The sequence below is a fragment of the Gekko japonicus genome, unplaced genomic scaffold, assembly GCF_001447785.1.
Source record: "Gekko japonicus isolate JY-2015 unplaced genomic scaffold, Gekko_japonicus_V1.1 scaffold1827, whole genome shotgun sequence".
Lineage (NCBI taxonomy): Eukaryota > Metazoa > Chordata > Lepidosauria > Squamata > Gekkonidae > Gekko > Gekko japonicus.
The window spans coordinates 157,837-172,268 of NW_015169834.1; the positions used below are offsets into that span (position 1 = coordinate 157,837).

Here is a 14,432-nt window from a genome sequence, read left to right on the forward strand (position 1 = left end):
CCCCTAATATAGCCAATCCTCCAAGAGCTTAAAGTAGCCCCTGTAAGAAGAGCTCTGTAAGCTCTTGGAGGATTGGCTACAGTAGGGGTGTGCTGCCTAGTATGCAAAGGAGTTCTGGCGGCAAAAAGAGCCCTGTCAGGGCTCTTTTTGTAGCAGGAACTCCTTTGCATATTAGGCGACACACCCCTAATGTAGCCAATCCTCCAAGAGCTTACAGAGCGCTTCTTACAGGGGGGGCTACTGTAAGCTCTTGGAGGATTGGCTACATTAGGGGTGTGTTGCCTAATATGCAAAGGAGTTCCTGCTACAAAAAGATCCCTGATTAACATTTATATAAGCTGTTGTTATGATCTCCGAATATACTTGGGGTTTTAGTTAGTTGTGGTTTTCTTTCCTTTCTCCCTAGATGTAGTTACCCCTCCCAAATTTTTCATTGTAGTTTGTAGTCTATTAAAAAATGCAATAAAAAATCCCCACCCGGGGGGGGGGGAAATTAGCTATTAGTGACCAAGATGCAGTTTAACAAAGAACCTCCAGAAGGTAACTTTTACACAGTTAAATGCTATTACTGTTACTGTACTATATTATGGGTTGGATCCTACTGCTCTGCCCAGGTAAGTATAGAGCCTTTCTACAGCACAAGGATCTGTCTACTGGAAGAAGCCTCTTCCACTTAGTTGAACGGAGTCATAGGATCCAACCAGATGTGCTTACGTTTTTGCATTACATGTTGGACATTAAAATATCTGACTGCCAAAGAGTTCACAGCCCTTCTAATTTTGCCTACTGCAGTTCTGCATGTCCATTACCAGAAAATTTCTCTGTGTGGTTTTCTTAAGGAAATCTGCTGCTTCCCACAAATAACTACCGTAGGGACAGTGGAAGGAAAGTCTACATACTCAAAGCTCTCTGACTTTCAAGGAAGTTAAGCAACTGGATGTGAAACAGTAACTTCTGAAGCTTCCACGTGTTTAGCTTCAGTTAACATGGAGATAAATTTTACATGGTACATCATCATCATCGAAACATTTGTTGCACTCAGAAACCATGGCTTTCCTTTCACAAGTCAGTCCTCCATAAGCCGCCAAGCATAGCTTGGCTCTCAGCTTTTCCAGTCATTTTATTTATTCAAAGACAAGTCGAAACATGTCATAGCTTAAATTAATGTCAACAGCCTTTAAACAGAATCAGAGCTTTCCTCAAGATGCCTACCGTTATCACTTGCCCAGACAAATCTCATACTACCCAAGGGTCCACAACCCTGTGAGGTTTTTACTGTTATAGTTGCAGTGCTAATTGTACGCACATGAAGGCAAAACAGAAATTTTACTATTGTTGACATATTGCAGATCTTGTAAAAAAAATTATTGCATAACAATGTGATATTGATAAAACTCTCATGTCATTGGACCCAAGTCCTATACGTGGAAAATTACAACACTGTCACTAAAAGAGAATTGACTATACTGTCAAAAAAAGAGAATTGCCTATACTGATATCAGTATCACATTATCAATTTCACTCCATTCAAACACAACTGACAACTAGAGACCTGTAGGCCCAAGGGGGAAAAAAGCCCCTTCTCTGATTTCCTTTCAATGTTTTTCAATACAAAAATTAGAAACTTGGGGAAGCTCTGAAAACACTCTTTTGAAATATTCCCTTTCTGGAATTAGTGAAGTGCTTCTTGAGACAAAGTTCCTCACTCAAAATGTGTAGAATGAAGAGCCACTTAAGTTGGAACATGGCTTCATACTTTGGAGTGGTTCTAGCCAATGCTCCCTCTAAACTGTGGAGTCTTGTGAGCAAAAATTCTACTTTGTGAGCTGCTGGCATTAAAGTTGTGAGTGAGCGATCTGGCTACTGGATAAATTAGTTTGCTCTGGAGCCATCCTTCCTGAGCTAAGACAAAAGGTGTGAGCTGGAGGCTAAAAAACTGTGAGCTAGCTCACACTAATTCAGCTTAGAAGGAACTCTGGTTCTAGCTACTGCTCAGCAATGAGTTGTCGCCCAATGCTTTGCTCACGGAATCTCTCATCTCCTTTTCCCCACTACAGCCCCTACATATCCCACAAAGATGCTGATAAGCGTCAGGGGACCTTTAGGAATAATATGAAATGTAGTTTGGGATTATGCAACAGACAGGGAGAACTGCCAGAAACCCCCCCCCCCAATTGTTCAAGGCTTTTGGGGAGTTGGGATCCAATCCATAATCTGTTTCCTAATTTAATCAGTTAAAGTTGTCCGCTGCACAATTCCAGTGAAGCACCCTTTTAAAAGCAGCTTTTTTAATGCGTGAGAGCATGCAGTGAAAACAGAACTACTTGTATTCTTTATCTTTAATATTTCATTGACCTTTTTAGCTGCATGAATTCAAGAAACCCATTCTCAAGAAAGGTCTTCAATCTTTGCTTACACTCAAAATGAAAACCATTGATTAATTTTGTTCTCTTCAAGTTCAGCTGCTGAGACTGCAATCCAGACTAAAAAGCAACAAACTAAATACATTGTGCTTTATTTAAAATGAGAATTCAATACCATTGCAAAACGAGTCATAAATTTATATTATCCATTATAAGCAATTTGTCTTGATCACAAGTGACAACCCACTAAACCTACTTTATGCAACCAGTACCTTGAATTCACACAAATGTCATAGCAATCGCAAACATCTAAATCCGATATTGTCATTTTTCTTTGAGCCAGGCTTTGAAACAGCTCAAATAATTAATTCACTTGGTAGATTGTACTATGATATATTTCTGTAGATACGATTATTGTACTACAAAGCATATCCTTTGAATGCAAGTCTACACTGACCTACAGTTAATATCTTTGTAGAGGAAATTAACCATTGCAGAGACTGCAAACAGATCTAAAATAACAAGGTTGTAAAAAAAAACAACAACCCACAGGTGCACTACCCCCTACACCAAGGCCCATATCAGTCCAAGAACTTTCTCCCTCACCTCAGAGAAGCAAAGAACATCCTGATTGAATGGCCTACCAATGCCCCAGCACTTCCTCTCAGGCAATCCCTTGAATAATTTCTCCACCAAAGCTCAAGAAATGAAAACACTTGCCCTCATAAACTGGATACCTTTCAGAACACAAGAGAAATCAAGGCCCCTCCACAAGTTCTCTCACAAAGAAATGTAAGCTTTACAATCACCCCCCAAAAAAGTGCAAGAATCTCATAACCCTAAAAAAGTGCTTCTCCCTCCTTTACTTCACATTTTTTTAAAAAAACCCTATTAATATATGGTACCTAAGTCCACCAACAATCAGCCACCTAATATTATCAAAAATCCTCATTTTTATTATCTATGCTATGTAATCTTTGCAGGACAACACAAACATCCTCCTCCGAAATCTAAAACAGCCAACCTCGCTCGGAAAATAAGGACCGTCTTCCTTTCAGGTCACAGTCTGTCAAAACAAAAAGCAGGATCATTTTACACTATGATCACACAGCACCCCATCAAGGGGGGGGGGGGGGGGTGCCCTGCACCACCTGCCACACACGCAGAGATCATAATTCCGGAACAGCTCACAGTGTTTCAGAAGTCCCTCCCTCCACCACCAGTGAGGATCAGATTTAAAAACGGGCTGACCGCGACATTTCCATGAATAATAATAATAATATACTTTATTGTCATTGTACATGGTACAACGAAATTACAGGTGCAATCATTTCAGTGATCTACAGCCATACACATATACACTCACACAACCATTCACAACCCCATAACTCCCTTAAGGTTCACATTGCAACCTAAACCACCAATGTCACCCGAATTCCAACTTCATACAGCATTTAAAGCAATAATAGCTCTCGAATAAAAACTGTTTTTTTAATCTGTTCGTCCTTGTTTCCATTGTCCTATATCTTCTACCCGAAGGCAGCAGTTCAAACAGGGAGTGTTTCAAACAGGGAGAAGACAGACCTGCAAGGGGAGAGGAGCCACGTCCCCCCTTTTCCCTCGTCACACATGAGTCCTCGGGCACCTTTCACTCGCCCGGCGACACTGACACTGCCCAGTCTCACCCAACACACCAGAGCAGCAGCCCAGAGATTCGCCACCCACCTCCTGTCCTCCAGCAGGGACCAGCGAGCCGGGCCTCCGAGCCCGGAGCCGTTGAATCCAGCCAGGCTCCCCACCGTGAACGCGGCTCGGCAGGGCCCCTACCTACCACCCGCCTCCTCGGTCTGGATACCGAAGCGCGAACTTGGAAGCGGGGACCGCTCTAAGCCCGTCCGCCGCTTGAGGAGCTGGCCGCCGCCTCCCGGGCCATGGGGCGACCAAGGAGCTCGGCCGCTGTGGGACATGTGACCGGAAGCAGCGCTCTCTCTCTCTCTCTCTCTCTCTCTCTTCCCCCACCAGCCGAAGGGGGAAGCGCTGGTCACGTGACGGAGTAAGACCGCCCCCCCACCGCTCCCGTGACGCCTACCCTCCTCACGTGACGGGGCCTGTCAGTCGCCGGGCGCTTCCCGGGTCACGTGGAGGCCCGGCCGTGTCGCCGCCGCCGCCATGACAGTGCCCTGGAAAAAAAGGGGGGAGGAAGGTGACGAGGCGATAACAACGCGGCCGCTTCTGCCTCATCTTTTCCCCGAGCTCGCTGCCGGAGTCCCGCAGATCCGGAGGTGCCGTTTTCTCTCTTTTCCCCCGTCCGGCTTTTCGGGACGGTCCGCGCGGGGTCCTCGCCTGTTCCAGGGCCCGCTGGCGTCGCGCTGAGGGGGGGAGGGGGGCTCTGTGCGGAACAACGGCTCCGAAGGGGGGGTGGGGGCGGGGCGTGGGGCGGGTTGCGGAGGAGGAGTCGCGCGCCGAGCTTTGCGATTGGAGGAGGAGGAGGCGGCAATAAGGCTCCCTCACAGCGAGCCGTCCTCCGCGGGTCGGGAGGATACTTTTGACAGTCGTCTGGGTCCTGCCGCTTTGTATGGGGCTGCGGTGGCTCAAGTGGTTGAGAGGCTGACGCTGCAGGCTGTGGAAGGTCGGTCGTGCGGCAGTTCGAGACCCGTCTCTGGCCCCAGCGCCTGAAAGCAAGAAATTGCAAGTAGATAAATAGGGACTGCTTCAGTGGGGACGGTAACAGCATTCGGTGCGCCTGGGCGTGTAGTTGTGCCGGCCACGTGACCACAGGAAACGTCTTCGGACAGCGCTGGCTCTTCGGCTTGGAAACGAAGATGTGCACCGCAACCCTAGAGTCCGATCCGACTGGCTTTCCAGCAAGGGCTGGAGACTATGGGGCTGCGGTGGCTCAAGTGGTTGAGACGCTGAAGCTGCAGGCTTCAGAAGGTTGGTAGTTCGGCAGTTCAAGACCCAAGTGCTGCATGACGGAGTGAGCTCCCGTCTCTGGCCCCAGCGCCCGAAAGCAAGAAATTGCAAGTAGATAAATAGGGACTGCTTCAGTGGGGAAGGTAACAGCATTCGGTGCGCCTGGGCGTGTAGTGGTGCCGGCCACGTGACCACAGAAAAAGTCTTCGGACAGCGCTGGCTCTTCGGCTTGGAAACGGAGATGAGCACCGCAACCCTAGAGTCCGATGGCTCTTTGGCTTGGAAACGGAGATGAGCACTGCAACCCTAGAGTCCGATTCGACTGGCTTTCCAGCAAGGGAAACCTTTACTTTTACTATGGGGCTGTGGTGGATCAAGTGTTTGATATGCTGAACCTGCAGACTGGAAAGTCAGTAGTTCAGCAGTTCAAGACCTGAGTGCCTCGTGACGGAGTGGGCTCCCGGCTCCTGCCAACCTAGCAGTTAAAAAGCAAGAAATTGCAAGTAGATAAATAGGTACCACTTCGGTGGGAAGGTAACAGCGTTTCGTGTACCTTGGCGTCTAGTCGTGCCAGCCACATGACCACAGCAATGTCTTTGGACAGCACTGGCTCTTCAGCTTGGAAACAGAGATGAGCACTGCAACCCTAGAGTCAGATTTGAGTGGCTTTCAAGCAAGGGAAACTGACCCTCTGCCTAACCCTAACCCCACGGACCCTGGGATTTCTAATAGGTCAGGGAAGTGGGAGCGTACAACAATATTTTTGTAACATTAAAGACGGATTTTAGCTCCTTGTTTTCTTTGAGTTTGGCTCTGAGACAGCTCAGATCATTCATTTTCTTGGTGGTCTGTCTTAAAAGATATTTCTGTAGATACGTTTATTGTACTACAGATCACATCTTTTGTGGTTATTGGATTTGAGTGTCAGGCTGCTTTGGTAGGCAAGGCAGTATTATTGCCAAGAGGTCGCTGAACTTTAATATGGGAAGCCACAGTGTGACTTCTCAATTAATAGAAAGCGTCCCCCAAGATAATAGGAAGCAATCTATTTAGTCATACTCTGAGACAGAAATTACAGCATTTGTTGCTTTCTTCCTCATATAGAAATCAAATTAGTTCATGGCTCTAAATGACTGTGGTATAATGAACCAAGTTTACACACTTGAAATAATATATTTTACCTTTCAAAGATGCCTGATGCAGCAAGCAACGGAAACTGACCCTCTGCCTAACCCTAACCCCACGGACCCTGGGATTTCTAATAGGTCAGGGAAGTGGGAGCGTACAACAATATTTTTGTAACATTAAAGACGGATTTTAACTCCTTGTTTTCTTTGAGTTAGGCTCTGAGACAGCTCAGATCATTCATTTTCTTGGTGGTCTGTCTTAAAAGATATTTCTGTAGATACGTTTATTGTACTACAGATCACATCTTTTGTGGTTATTGGATTTGAATGTCAGGCTGCTTTGGTAGGCAAGGCAGTATTATTGCTAAGAGGTCGCTGAACTTTAATATGGGAAGCCACAGTGTGACTTCTCAATTAATAGAAAGTGTCCCCCAAAATAATAGGAAGCAATTTCTACATCATTTGTTGCTTTCTTCCTCATATAGAAATCAAATTAGTTCATGGCTCTAAATGACTGTGGTATAATGAACCAAGTTTACACACTTGAAATAATATATTTTACCTTTCAAAGATGCCTGATGCAGCAAGCAACAATAAAATAAGCTGTAGCACAACTGACATTTTATTGGTTTGCATTTAACTTTGCTTAATGTAGTTTGGATTTGCTGGATTAAGTTGTAGTTCTCTAGTAATATATGTAGCTTGTTGATTTTTTTGTACTGAAATGAAAGATTAGTAAGAGAAACTCAGGTATTTTATATTCATTCTCAAGTCCGATTTACTGTTAGAACATAAGAATTCATTCTCAAGTCCAATTTACTGTTAGAACATAAGAACAGCCCTGTTAAATCAGTCCAGTGGTTTGTCTAGTCTTTGTTTTTCAGTGTAGTTAATAGTTAATAGCAGTATTTAATTATTCTTTAATAACAGCTCCTATCAATTTACCCGGAATAAACGTTAAGCTAAGTGGCCTCTAGTTTCCTGGATCTCCTCTGGACCCCCTTTTTCAAAATTTGTTTGTGTGGAATCACAGCTATGAAAGACTTGAGAGAGATGTGATTGGAAAAAGTAGAGTTTTTAAATTTAGAGTTCACTGTAAAAACCAATAAACATATGGTTTATAAGTGCATCATGCATTAATCCTGCAAAAATTATTTGCTGTTGTTTGGCTTTCATATGCACATGAAATCACATGAAGCTGCCTTCATTTTATTGGTTTGCATTTAACTTTGCTTAATGTAGTTTGGATTTGCTGGATTAAGTTGTAGTTCTCTAGTAATATATGTAGCTTGTTGATTTTTTTGTACTGAAATGAAAGATTAGTAAGAGAAACTCAGGTATTTTATATTCATTCTCAAGTCCGATTTACTGTTAGAACATAAGAACAGCCCTGTTAAATCAGTACAGTGGTTCATCTAGTCCACCATTGTCCCTCAACAAGCTTTGTTTTTCAGTGTACTTAATAGCAGTATTTAAATATTCTTTAATAACAGCTCCTATCAATTTACTCGGAATAAATGTTAAGCTAAGTGGCCTGTAGTTTCCTGGATCTCTTCTGGATCCCTTTTTCAAAATTTGTTTGTGTGGAATCACAGCTATGAAAGACTTGAGAGAGATGTGATAGAGAAAAAGTAGAGTTTTTTAATTTAGAGTTCACTGTAAAAAACAATAAACATATGGTTTATGAGTCCATCATGCATTAATCCTGCAAAAATTCTTTGCTGTTGTTAGGGTTTCCTATGCACATGAAATCACATGAAGCTGCCTTAGACTGAATCAGACCTTTGGTCCCTCAAAGTCAGTATTGTCCACACAGACTGGCAGTGGCTCTCCAGGGTCTCAGGCAGAGGTCTTTCACATAATCTACTGCCAGATCTTTAAACTGGTGATGCTGGGAATTGAGCCTGGGACCTTCTGCATGCCAAACAGATGCTCCCCCATTTAAAGTTCCCAAAAGATACACCAGATACACATCTCTTAGAAAATCAGCTGTTCTTAACCATGTTGGGTAACTAATTAGGCTTGAAAGCACCAGCTGATTAAACTGGTCTTAATTTCTTAGTATATCTGTAAATTAAGATGGTGGGTAGATTTTAGAATATAGGAAGTAGTTGAGCAGTGTATCAGTTAAAGGAGACAGGTGCTCGGAGAAAGGCTTTCACTATTGTTAAGGTATCTGTGGGAATATTGTAGTTTCATGGATATTTTAGCAACATGGAAATTAGGACTTTTAAGGCGAAAGCAAGCTTGTTTTGGAGGCAAACAGGAGCTAAGTAGGGAAAAATTAATCTTTCTTACATTTTTTCTATAGGTGCCACCTGAAAAATGCGTCAATAGCAAAGTTGTAAGAGACCATTTTTGTCTTCTGTGCCAATGGTACCTGAATCTTATAGCCATGTATTGGCAGAATTTGAATGCCTCAATCCATTGCTTTCTGCCCTCAGGTTGGATTCCAGTCGCCTGAAGGTATGTTTACATCACAGTTCCCGTGGTGACAATGCTGTTTCATTATATAAAAACATTATTCTGTAACAGCTACTTAATGAACGTGGAGTGTATTGATGTAGAGATGACTAAGTAGATAAAAATATGCAACAGTTCCCGAATGGGATCAGTGAAATCGGTCCACCAAAGTAAAATTTTGCTAGTACCTGAACAGCTAGTAATTAAACAGAAGAAAAGAGTTACAGTAAGAAAATATGCTAAATCAAACGTTATACAATACATTTTGTTAGGACCGAACAAATGATCACAAAGCAATGTGCAGTCTTTTCAGTTTCCCAAAATTCTTAATCAGGCTAGATGTTAACAAAGACAAAGGAAAGGGAAAAAGAGATGGTTCTGGCCTTCATTGTGTAAGATAAGAACATAAGAGATGCCAATATTGGATCAGGCCAAAGGCCCATCCAGTCCAACACTCTGTATCCCACAGTGGCCAGAAATACCAGGTGCCATCAGGAGGTCCACCAGTGGGGCCAGGACATTAGAAGCCCTCCCACTGTTGACCCCCCCAGGTATGCTTACATCACAGTTCCCGTGGTGACAATGCTGTTTCAGTATATAGAAACGTTATTCTGTAACAGCTACTTAATGAACGTGGAGTGTATTGATGTAGAGATGACTAAATAGATGAAAATATGCAACAGTTCCCGAATGGAATCAGTGAAATCGGTCCACCAAAGTAAAAGTTTTGCTAGTACCTGAACAGCTAAACAGAAGAAAAGAGTTACAGTAAGAAAATATGCTAAATCAAACGTTATACAATACATTTTGTTAGGCCCGAACAAATGATCACAAAGCAATGTACAGTCTTTTCAGTTTTCCAAAATTCTGAATCAGGCTAGATGTTAACAAAGGCAAAGGAAAGGGAAAGAAAGATGGTTCTGGCCTTCATTGTGTAGGATGTGCTACATACTAAATTAGACTAGGCCATGCTGGGTTAAGCAGGTTTCAAATCACACCAGAGCGTTTTGGGAAGAAGAAAGAAAATCGGCAGCCTCCATCTGAGGCTATAAGAGTCAGCAGCTAATTAAATGTTTCTCCTGTACTAAACTTATTTGTTAAAATAGTTCTGCCTTGCCTTAGTTCTGGAGGATTTATAGATGACAACTAAAATATTACACATTAAAATTTTTAACCTCCCCCTCCTTCCCCAATGCCTGTTATTCATACCTTGTTTAAATCTGACAAACGAATAAGCCTTGCAGTACTCCCTGAAGCTCTGCAATAAGTGGATTCTCTCTTCTCTTCAGGGAGCCCGTTCCCCAGAATGGAAGCCATGATAGAAAAGGCCTGGCCTCTAATAATTGCCAGGTAGGCCACCCTCAGTGAGGGAACAGCTAGCAGATGGCAGGCTGAGGAAGATATGGGAGGAGCTGGTCCTTCAGATATATGGGTACCAGGGCATGAAAGTTTTAAAGATCATAACCTGCACCTTGAATTGAGCTTGGAAGCAAACTGGCAGCCAATGTAGCTGTTTCAAAATGGGTAAGGTCGGTTACCATTGGCTTCTTCCCAACAAGGAGGCTGCCACATTCTGGATCAGATGCAGTTTCCAGATTGACTTCAAGGAGCAGCCCAGCATAGAGTGCATTACTGTAATCTGACTGTGAGATTACAGAAGCATGGATCAGTGGCCAGATCAGTTGAGTCAAAGAAAGGAGAGAATTGGCAAACCAGGGCTGCGGTCACACGGAGCATTAGCCACGCTACTGAGACGGATGATGGGCGGATTTTCCGGGCGCGATCACACCGCAACATCTGGGAAGCGTAGAGCTCCCATGGCGAACCTGAGGCTTCCCGCCGAAGATGCGGAGATAAAAACTGACTTATAGGCCATTAGCCTATATGGGTCCTGCAGTCCCAGAGATAAGCTTTCCCAGGGTCGGAAAGGACTGCTGAGACAAGAGAAATGTGGGAAAGAGGTACTCGGAGGTACTAGTTTCCGGAAAACGCGGGGCAAGGGCTGGTGGTAGTCTGTGGCATCCGGCACCCGCCCATGTCCCGTCGCAAACAGGTTCCCCCCCCCCTCCACAGGATGTGCACAAGCACCCAACGACACATGTGCATGAAGAGGAAAGTGAAAGTTCTGTTGCTCCGCAGAACCGCGCATGCCGTTGGTGCGATCACGCTGGGCCGCTTCTTTGCTGCGCTGCAGGATTGTCGTGTGATCACCACCTCCCCCCGAACTGCGGGACGTGGGATCCGGCGGCCGCGCGTTAGTTTGCTCCAGGGCAAACAGCCACACTCCCCCCCCCCCGCATTTTCCAGCCCGTGTGACCGGGGGCCCAGATGCAGCTGATAGAAGGTGCTCTTCACCACTGTGCCAGCTTCTTTTTTCAGACAGCAAGGCTGGGTCCATGAGCACTCCCTTTAGAATAAGTGGATCCAATCGCTCTAAAATATCAGCCTTCCCAGTTAGCATTACCTCATCTGGATTCACCTTCGGCATGGTTCTGCCTTAGCCACCTGACCACAGCCTCAGAGCACTTGTTCAGAACTAAGATGGATGCATCTAAAGGTTTGGTAATGAAATGCAGAGGAGAAAATCTTTATAGTAACAAAATGGACATCTAACAGTGATTTGGTAGGTATAGGACCCCTATCCCCTACGCACACATCATATGCAATGAGGAATTGGACTGCAGTTTCAATTATAAGCTTGTTTCTGCTCACTTGTTTACAAAAATAACTTATTTCAAGGAAAATATACTGGCTTGGATCTTGCAGTCTGTCAATGAAGGTGGTGATGGTTATAGATCTTTCCCACATTTCTCTTGTCTCAGCAGTCCTTTCCGACCCTGGGAAAGCTTATCTTTGGGACTGCAGGACCCATATAGGCTAATAGCCTATAAGTCAGGAAACTATTGAGAAAAGCGGATTTAGGCCCCGGTCACACTAGCGGGAAAAGCCGCGGCAGAAGTGCGGCTTTTTAGAGCCGGAGCAAACAGAAGCACGGCGGTGGGATCAGACATGTCCACCAAGGCTCTGCGCTTCTGCCGGCAGCCGCGATCATATGCTGCAGGGAAAGCAACTCTAAGAAGGGCGAGGAGGGCCAGCCGCAGCAGTTGTGCACATGCGCAGTTCGCCATTACCACGCATACCACGGGATAACCACGCGTCGGCAATCCCACGGCCGCCGTTGCTGCGCGTCATCTGGTAGGTAATGCCCTTTCACTACTCTCTTTTACATCCGCATCTTCGGCCGGAAAGGGTGGGTTGGGGGCGGGTGCCGATGCTTGCCGGATGCTGGCATCTGACGCGCCGGTTTAACTGCCCTCAACCCGTCCGTTTCGAGGGGCAAATCCTCCCATGTGACCGGGGCCAAAGTCATCTTTTTTTCTACTATTGGCTCAGCTTCACTGAAGGGGGAGGGATATGGGAAAGATGCAAGAATTACCAGTCGTAGGAGCCAACTGATGGTCTATATATTAAGTACTCTTCAAGCGAATTAAGTGTGTGTGTGTTATGTGCCATCAAGTTGCTTCCAGCTTGCAGTGACCCCATGAATGAATGCTCTCCAAAACATCCTGTCGTTAACACCAGGTCTTGCAAACTGAGTTCTTTGGCTTCCTTGATTGAATCAATCCATCTCATGCTGGGTCTTCTCCTTTCTCGCTGCCTTCAACTTTTCCTAGTGCTGTTGTATTTTTTAGTCATCTCAAAATGTGATTGAAGTATGATAGCTTCAGTTTGGTATTTTTAGCTTCTAGGGAGTGTTCAGCCTTGATTTGATCTAGAACCCCCTTATTTGTCAATTGGGTGGTCCACGGTGCCCGTGAAACTCGCCTGCAAAACCACATTTCAAATCAATCAGCTTTCTTCCCATCCGCTTTCTTTGCTGTCCAACTCTCACATCCAGACATAGTAATGGGAAATATCATAGTACAGTTTTAAGGACTAAGTAGAGAGAAGAAAATGCAACACTTGGTAATGCTGCTTCTGAGCAGGTAATGTCTCCTCTAGGCTATAAATTGATTTCTTTTCAATAAATGGGACTTGCTTAAAGTTTGGCACTTATAGGAGAAGAAATAAGTAAATAATGTAAGGTATTTTTGTTTCTGTTTAAGAACAGCAGACACTATTATAATAATAGTTTAGGATTAATATTGAATAAGATCCTCTTTCTCTTTGCTGTTTTCCCTCTTAGAAATTAAAAAGTAGCAGGCATGGTATTTTCTAGCTTGTAACTGTATTATTATTATTATTTTTTAGTGCACATCTCTTGCAGTATCTCGAAAATGGCTGGCTCTGGGTAGTTCAGGTGGAGGCCTGAACCTTATCCAAAAAGACAGCTGGAAGCAGAGGCTGTTTCTCACTCATAAGGTAAGGTTTTAAACATCTCAAGCTAAAAACAAAATATAGACCTTTGGAGCATAAGGAATCCAGGAGCAGCAATTTCACTGGGTGTTTTTGGGGGGTGCAGTAGGAGGGGACAGGTGAGAATGTCATGCCCTGCAAACAGAAATCCCTCCAGGGAAATGTTGTGTGGGATCTGAGCTACGAGTCTTCATTATCAGTGCAAATATACACAGAGTTACTTTAGTCTGCCTGTTGATTTCAGTTGAATAACTGGATGGGATTATACTGTATATTGAGAAAGCTATAGTATAGAAATGCAAGTTAGAGTTTTGTATGAAGAAAGCTATTGCATTGTTAAATCAAAATGACCATTTAGCTGCTGTGTATTGGGCGTTGCTGAAGCTGCTACAAGAATGAATTTGTCTGCTGTGTCTTTGGATAGGAAGGTGCTATTTCCCGTGTTGCCTTTTGTTTACATGATGAAGACTATGTTGCTGTCGCTACAAGGTGAGAACATTCCTATCAACTTTCTTAGGCCATAAACTGCATAGAACTATTTCAGGGAGGAAGCATTTCAGTACAGCAGTGTCTGGTGATTTGTGGGGAATCTGTTCCAGAATTACAGCAAATGGCAAAATCTGCAGATACAGTGAGGCAGGTTTCTGCTGCCTCCCAGTAACAACAACAAAAAAATCCTGCAAAAATCGGTGATGCAGTGATTATGACAATGGCATGATAGAAGTGAAAATCGGGTGGAGGCGGTGAATAAGTGAAATCACAAGTTCGAGAATGGCAAGAGTCTCCTGTAAAGTAAAGAGAAAAGTTCATGCGTGTTGAAATGCTGCTGTTAAACGCTTAATAATGCAGTTTGCAGTATACACAGGTAGATTCAGAACAAAATCCAAAATTATCCATGTTAAGGGTGGAAGAAATGGAATTCGTTGCTGTCTTGGAATAAAGCTGAGTTTCCCTGAGTTGTTAACTTACCATTCTTTCAAACATTTATTTTTCTTAAATACATTGAATATTTACAAGGAGCTGTATGGGGTGTTCCCCTTTTCGAAAACTTAGACTAGTCAGTAATGTAAATTTGATCTCATTACAGTCAAGGCCTTGTTGTTGTCTGGGAACTGAATCAGGAACGTCGTGGGAAGCCTGAAAGAATTTATGTTTCTTCAGAGCACAAAGGCAGAAAAGTAACAGCTCTTTCTTGGGATACAAATGCGCT

General features: G+C 44.0%; 2 protein-coding genes across 4 annotated transcripts in view; one reads left to right on the forward strand and one right to left on the reverse strand.

Annotated features, from left to right (window-relative positions):
- The window catches only part of GTF2H1 (general transcription factor IIH subunit 1), a 46,052-nt gene extending 41,295 nt beyond the window's left edge, over window positions 1-4,757 (reverse strand). The window contains exon 1 of one of the 3 annotated variants that reach the window (XM_015417296.1): window positions 4,453-4,757. The gene's annotated coding sequence lies outside the window, so the exon portion shown is untranslated. Of the gene's footprint in view, window positions 1-4,088; window positions 4,317-4,452 lie in introns of those variants that run through there. The other 2 variants (XM_015417295.1, XM_015417294.1) reach the window with 2 other exon arrangements.
- HPS5 (Hermansky-Pudlak syndrome 5) overlaps window positions 513-14,432 on the forward strand; it is a 61,687-nt gene continuing 47,767 nt past the window's right edge. The window contains exons 1-5 of the mRNA XM_015417284.1: window positions 513-614; window positions 8,741-8,869; window positions 13,118-13,228; window positions 13,647-13,711; window positions 14,310-14,427. Coding sequence (XP_015272770.1) covers window positions 513-614; window positions 8,741-8,869; window positions 13,118-13,228; window positions 13,647-13,711; window positions 14,310-14,427 — 525 coding nt within the window. The remainder of the gene's footprint in view (window positions 615-8,740; window positions 8,870-13,117; window positions 13,229-13,646; window positions 13,712-14,309; window positions 14,428-14,432) is intronic.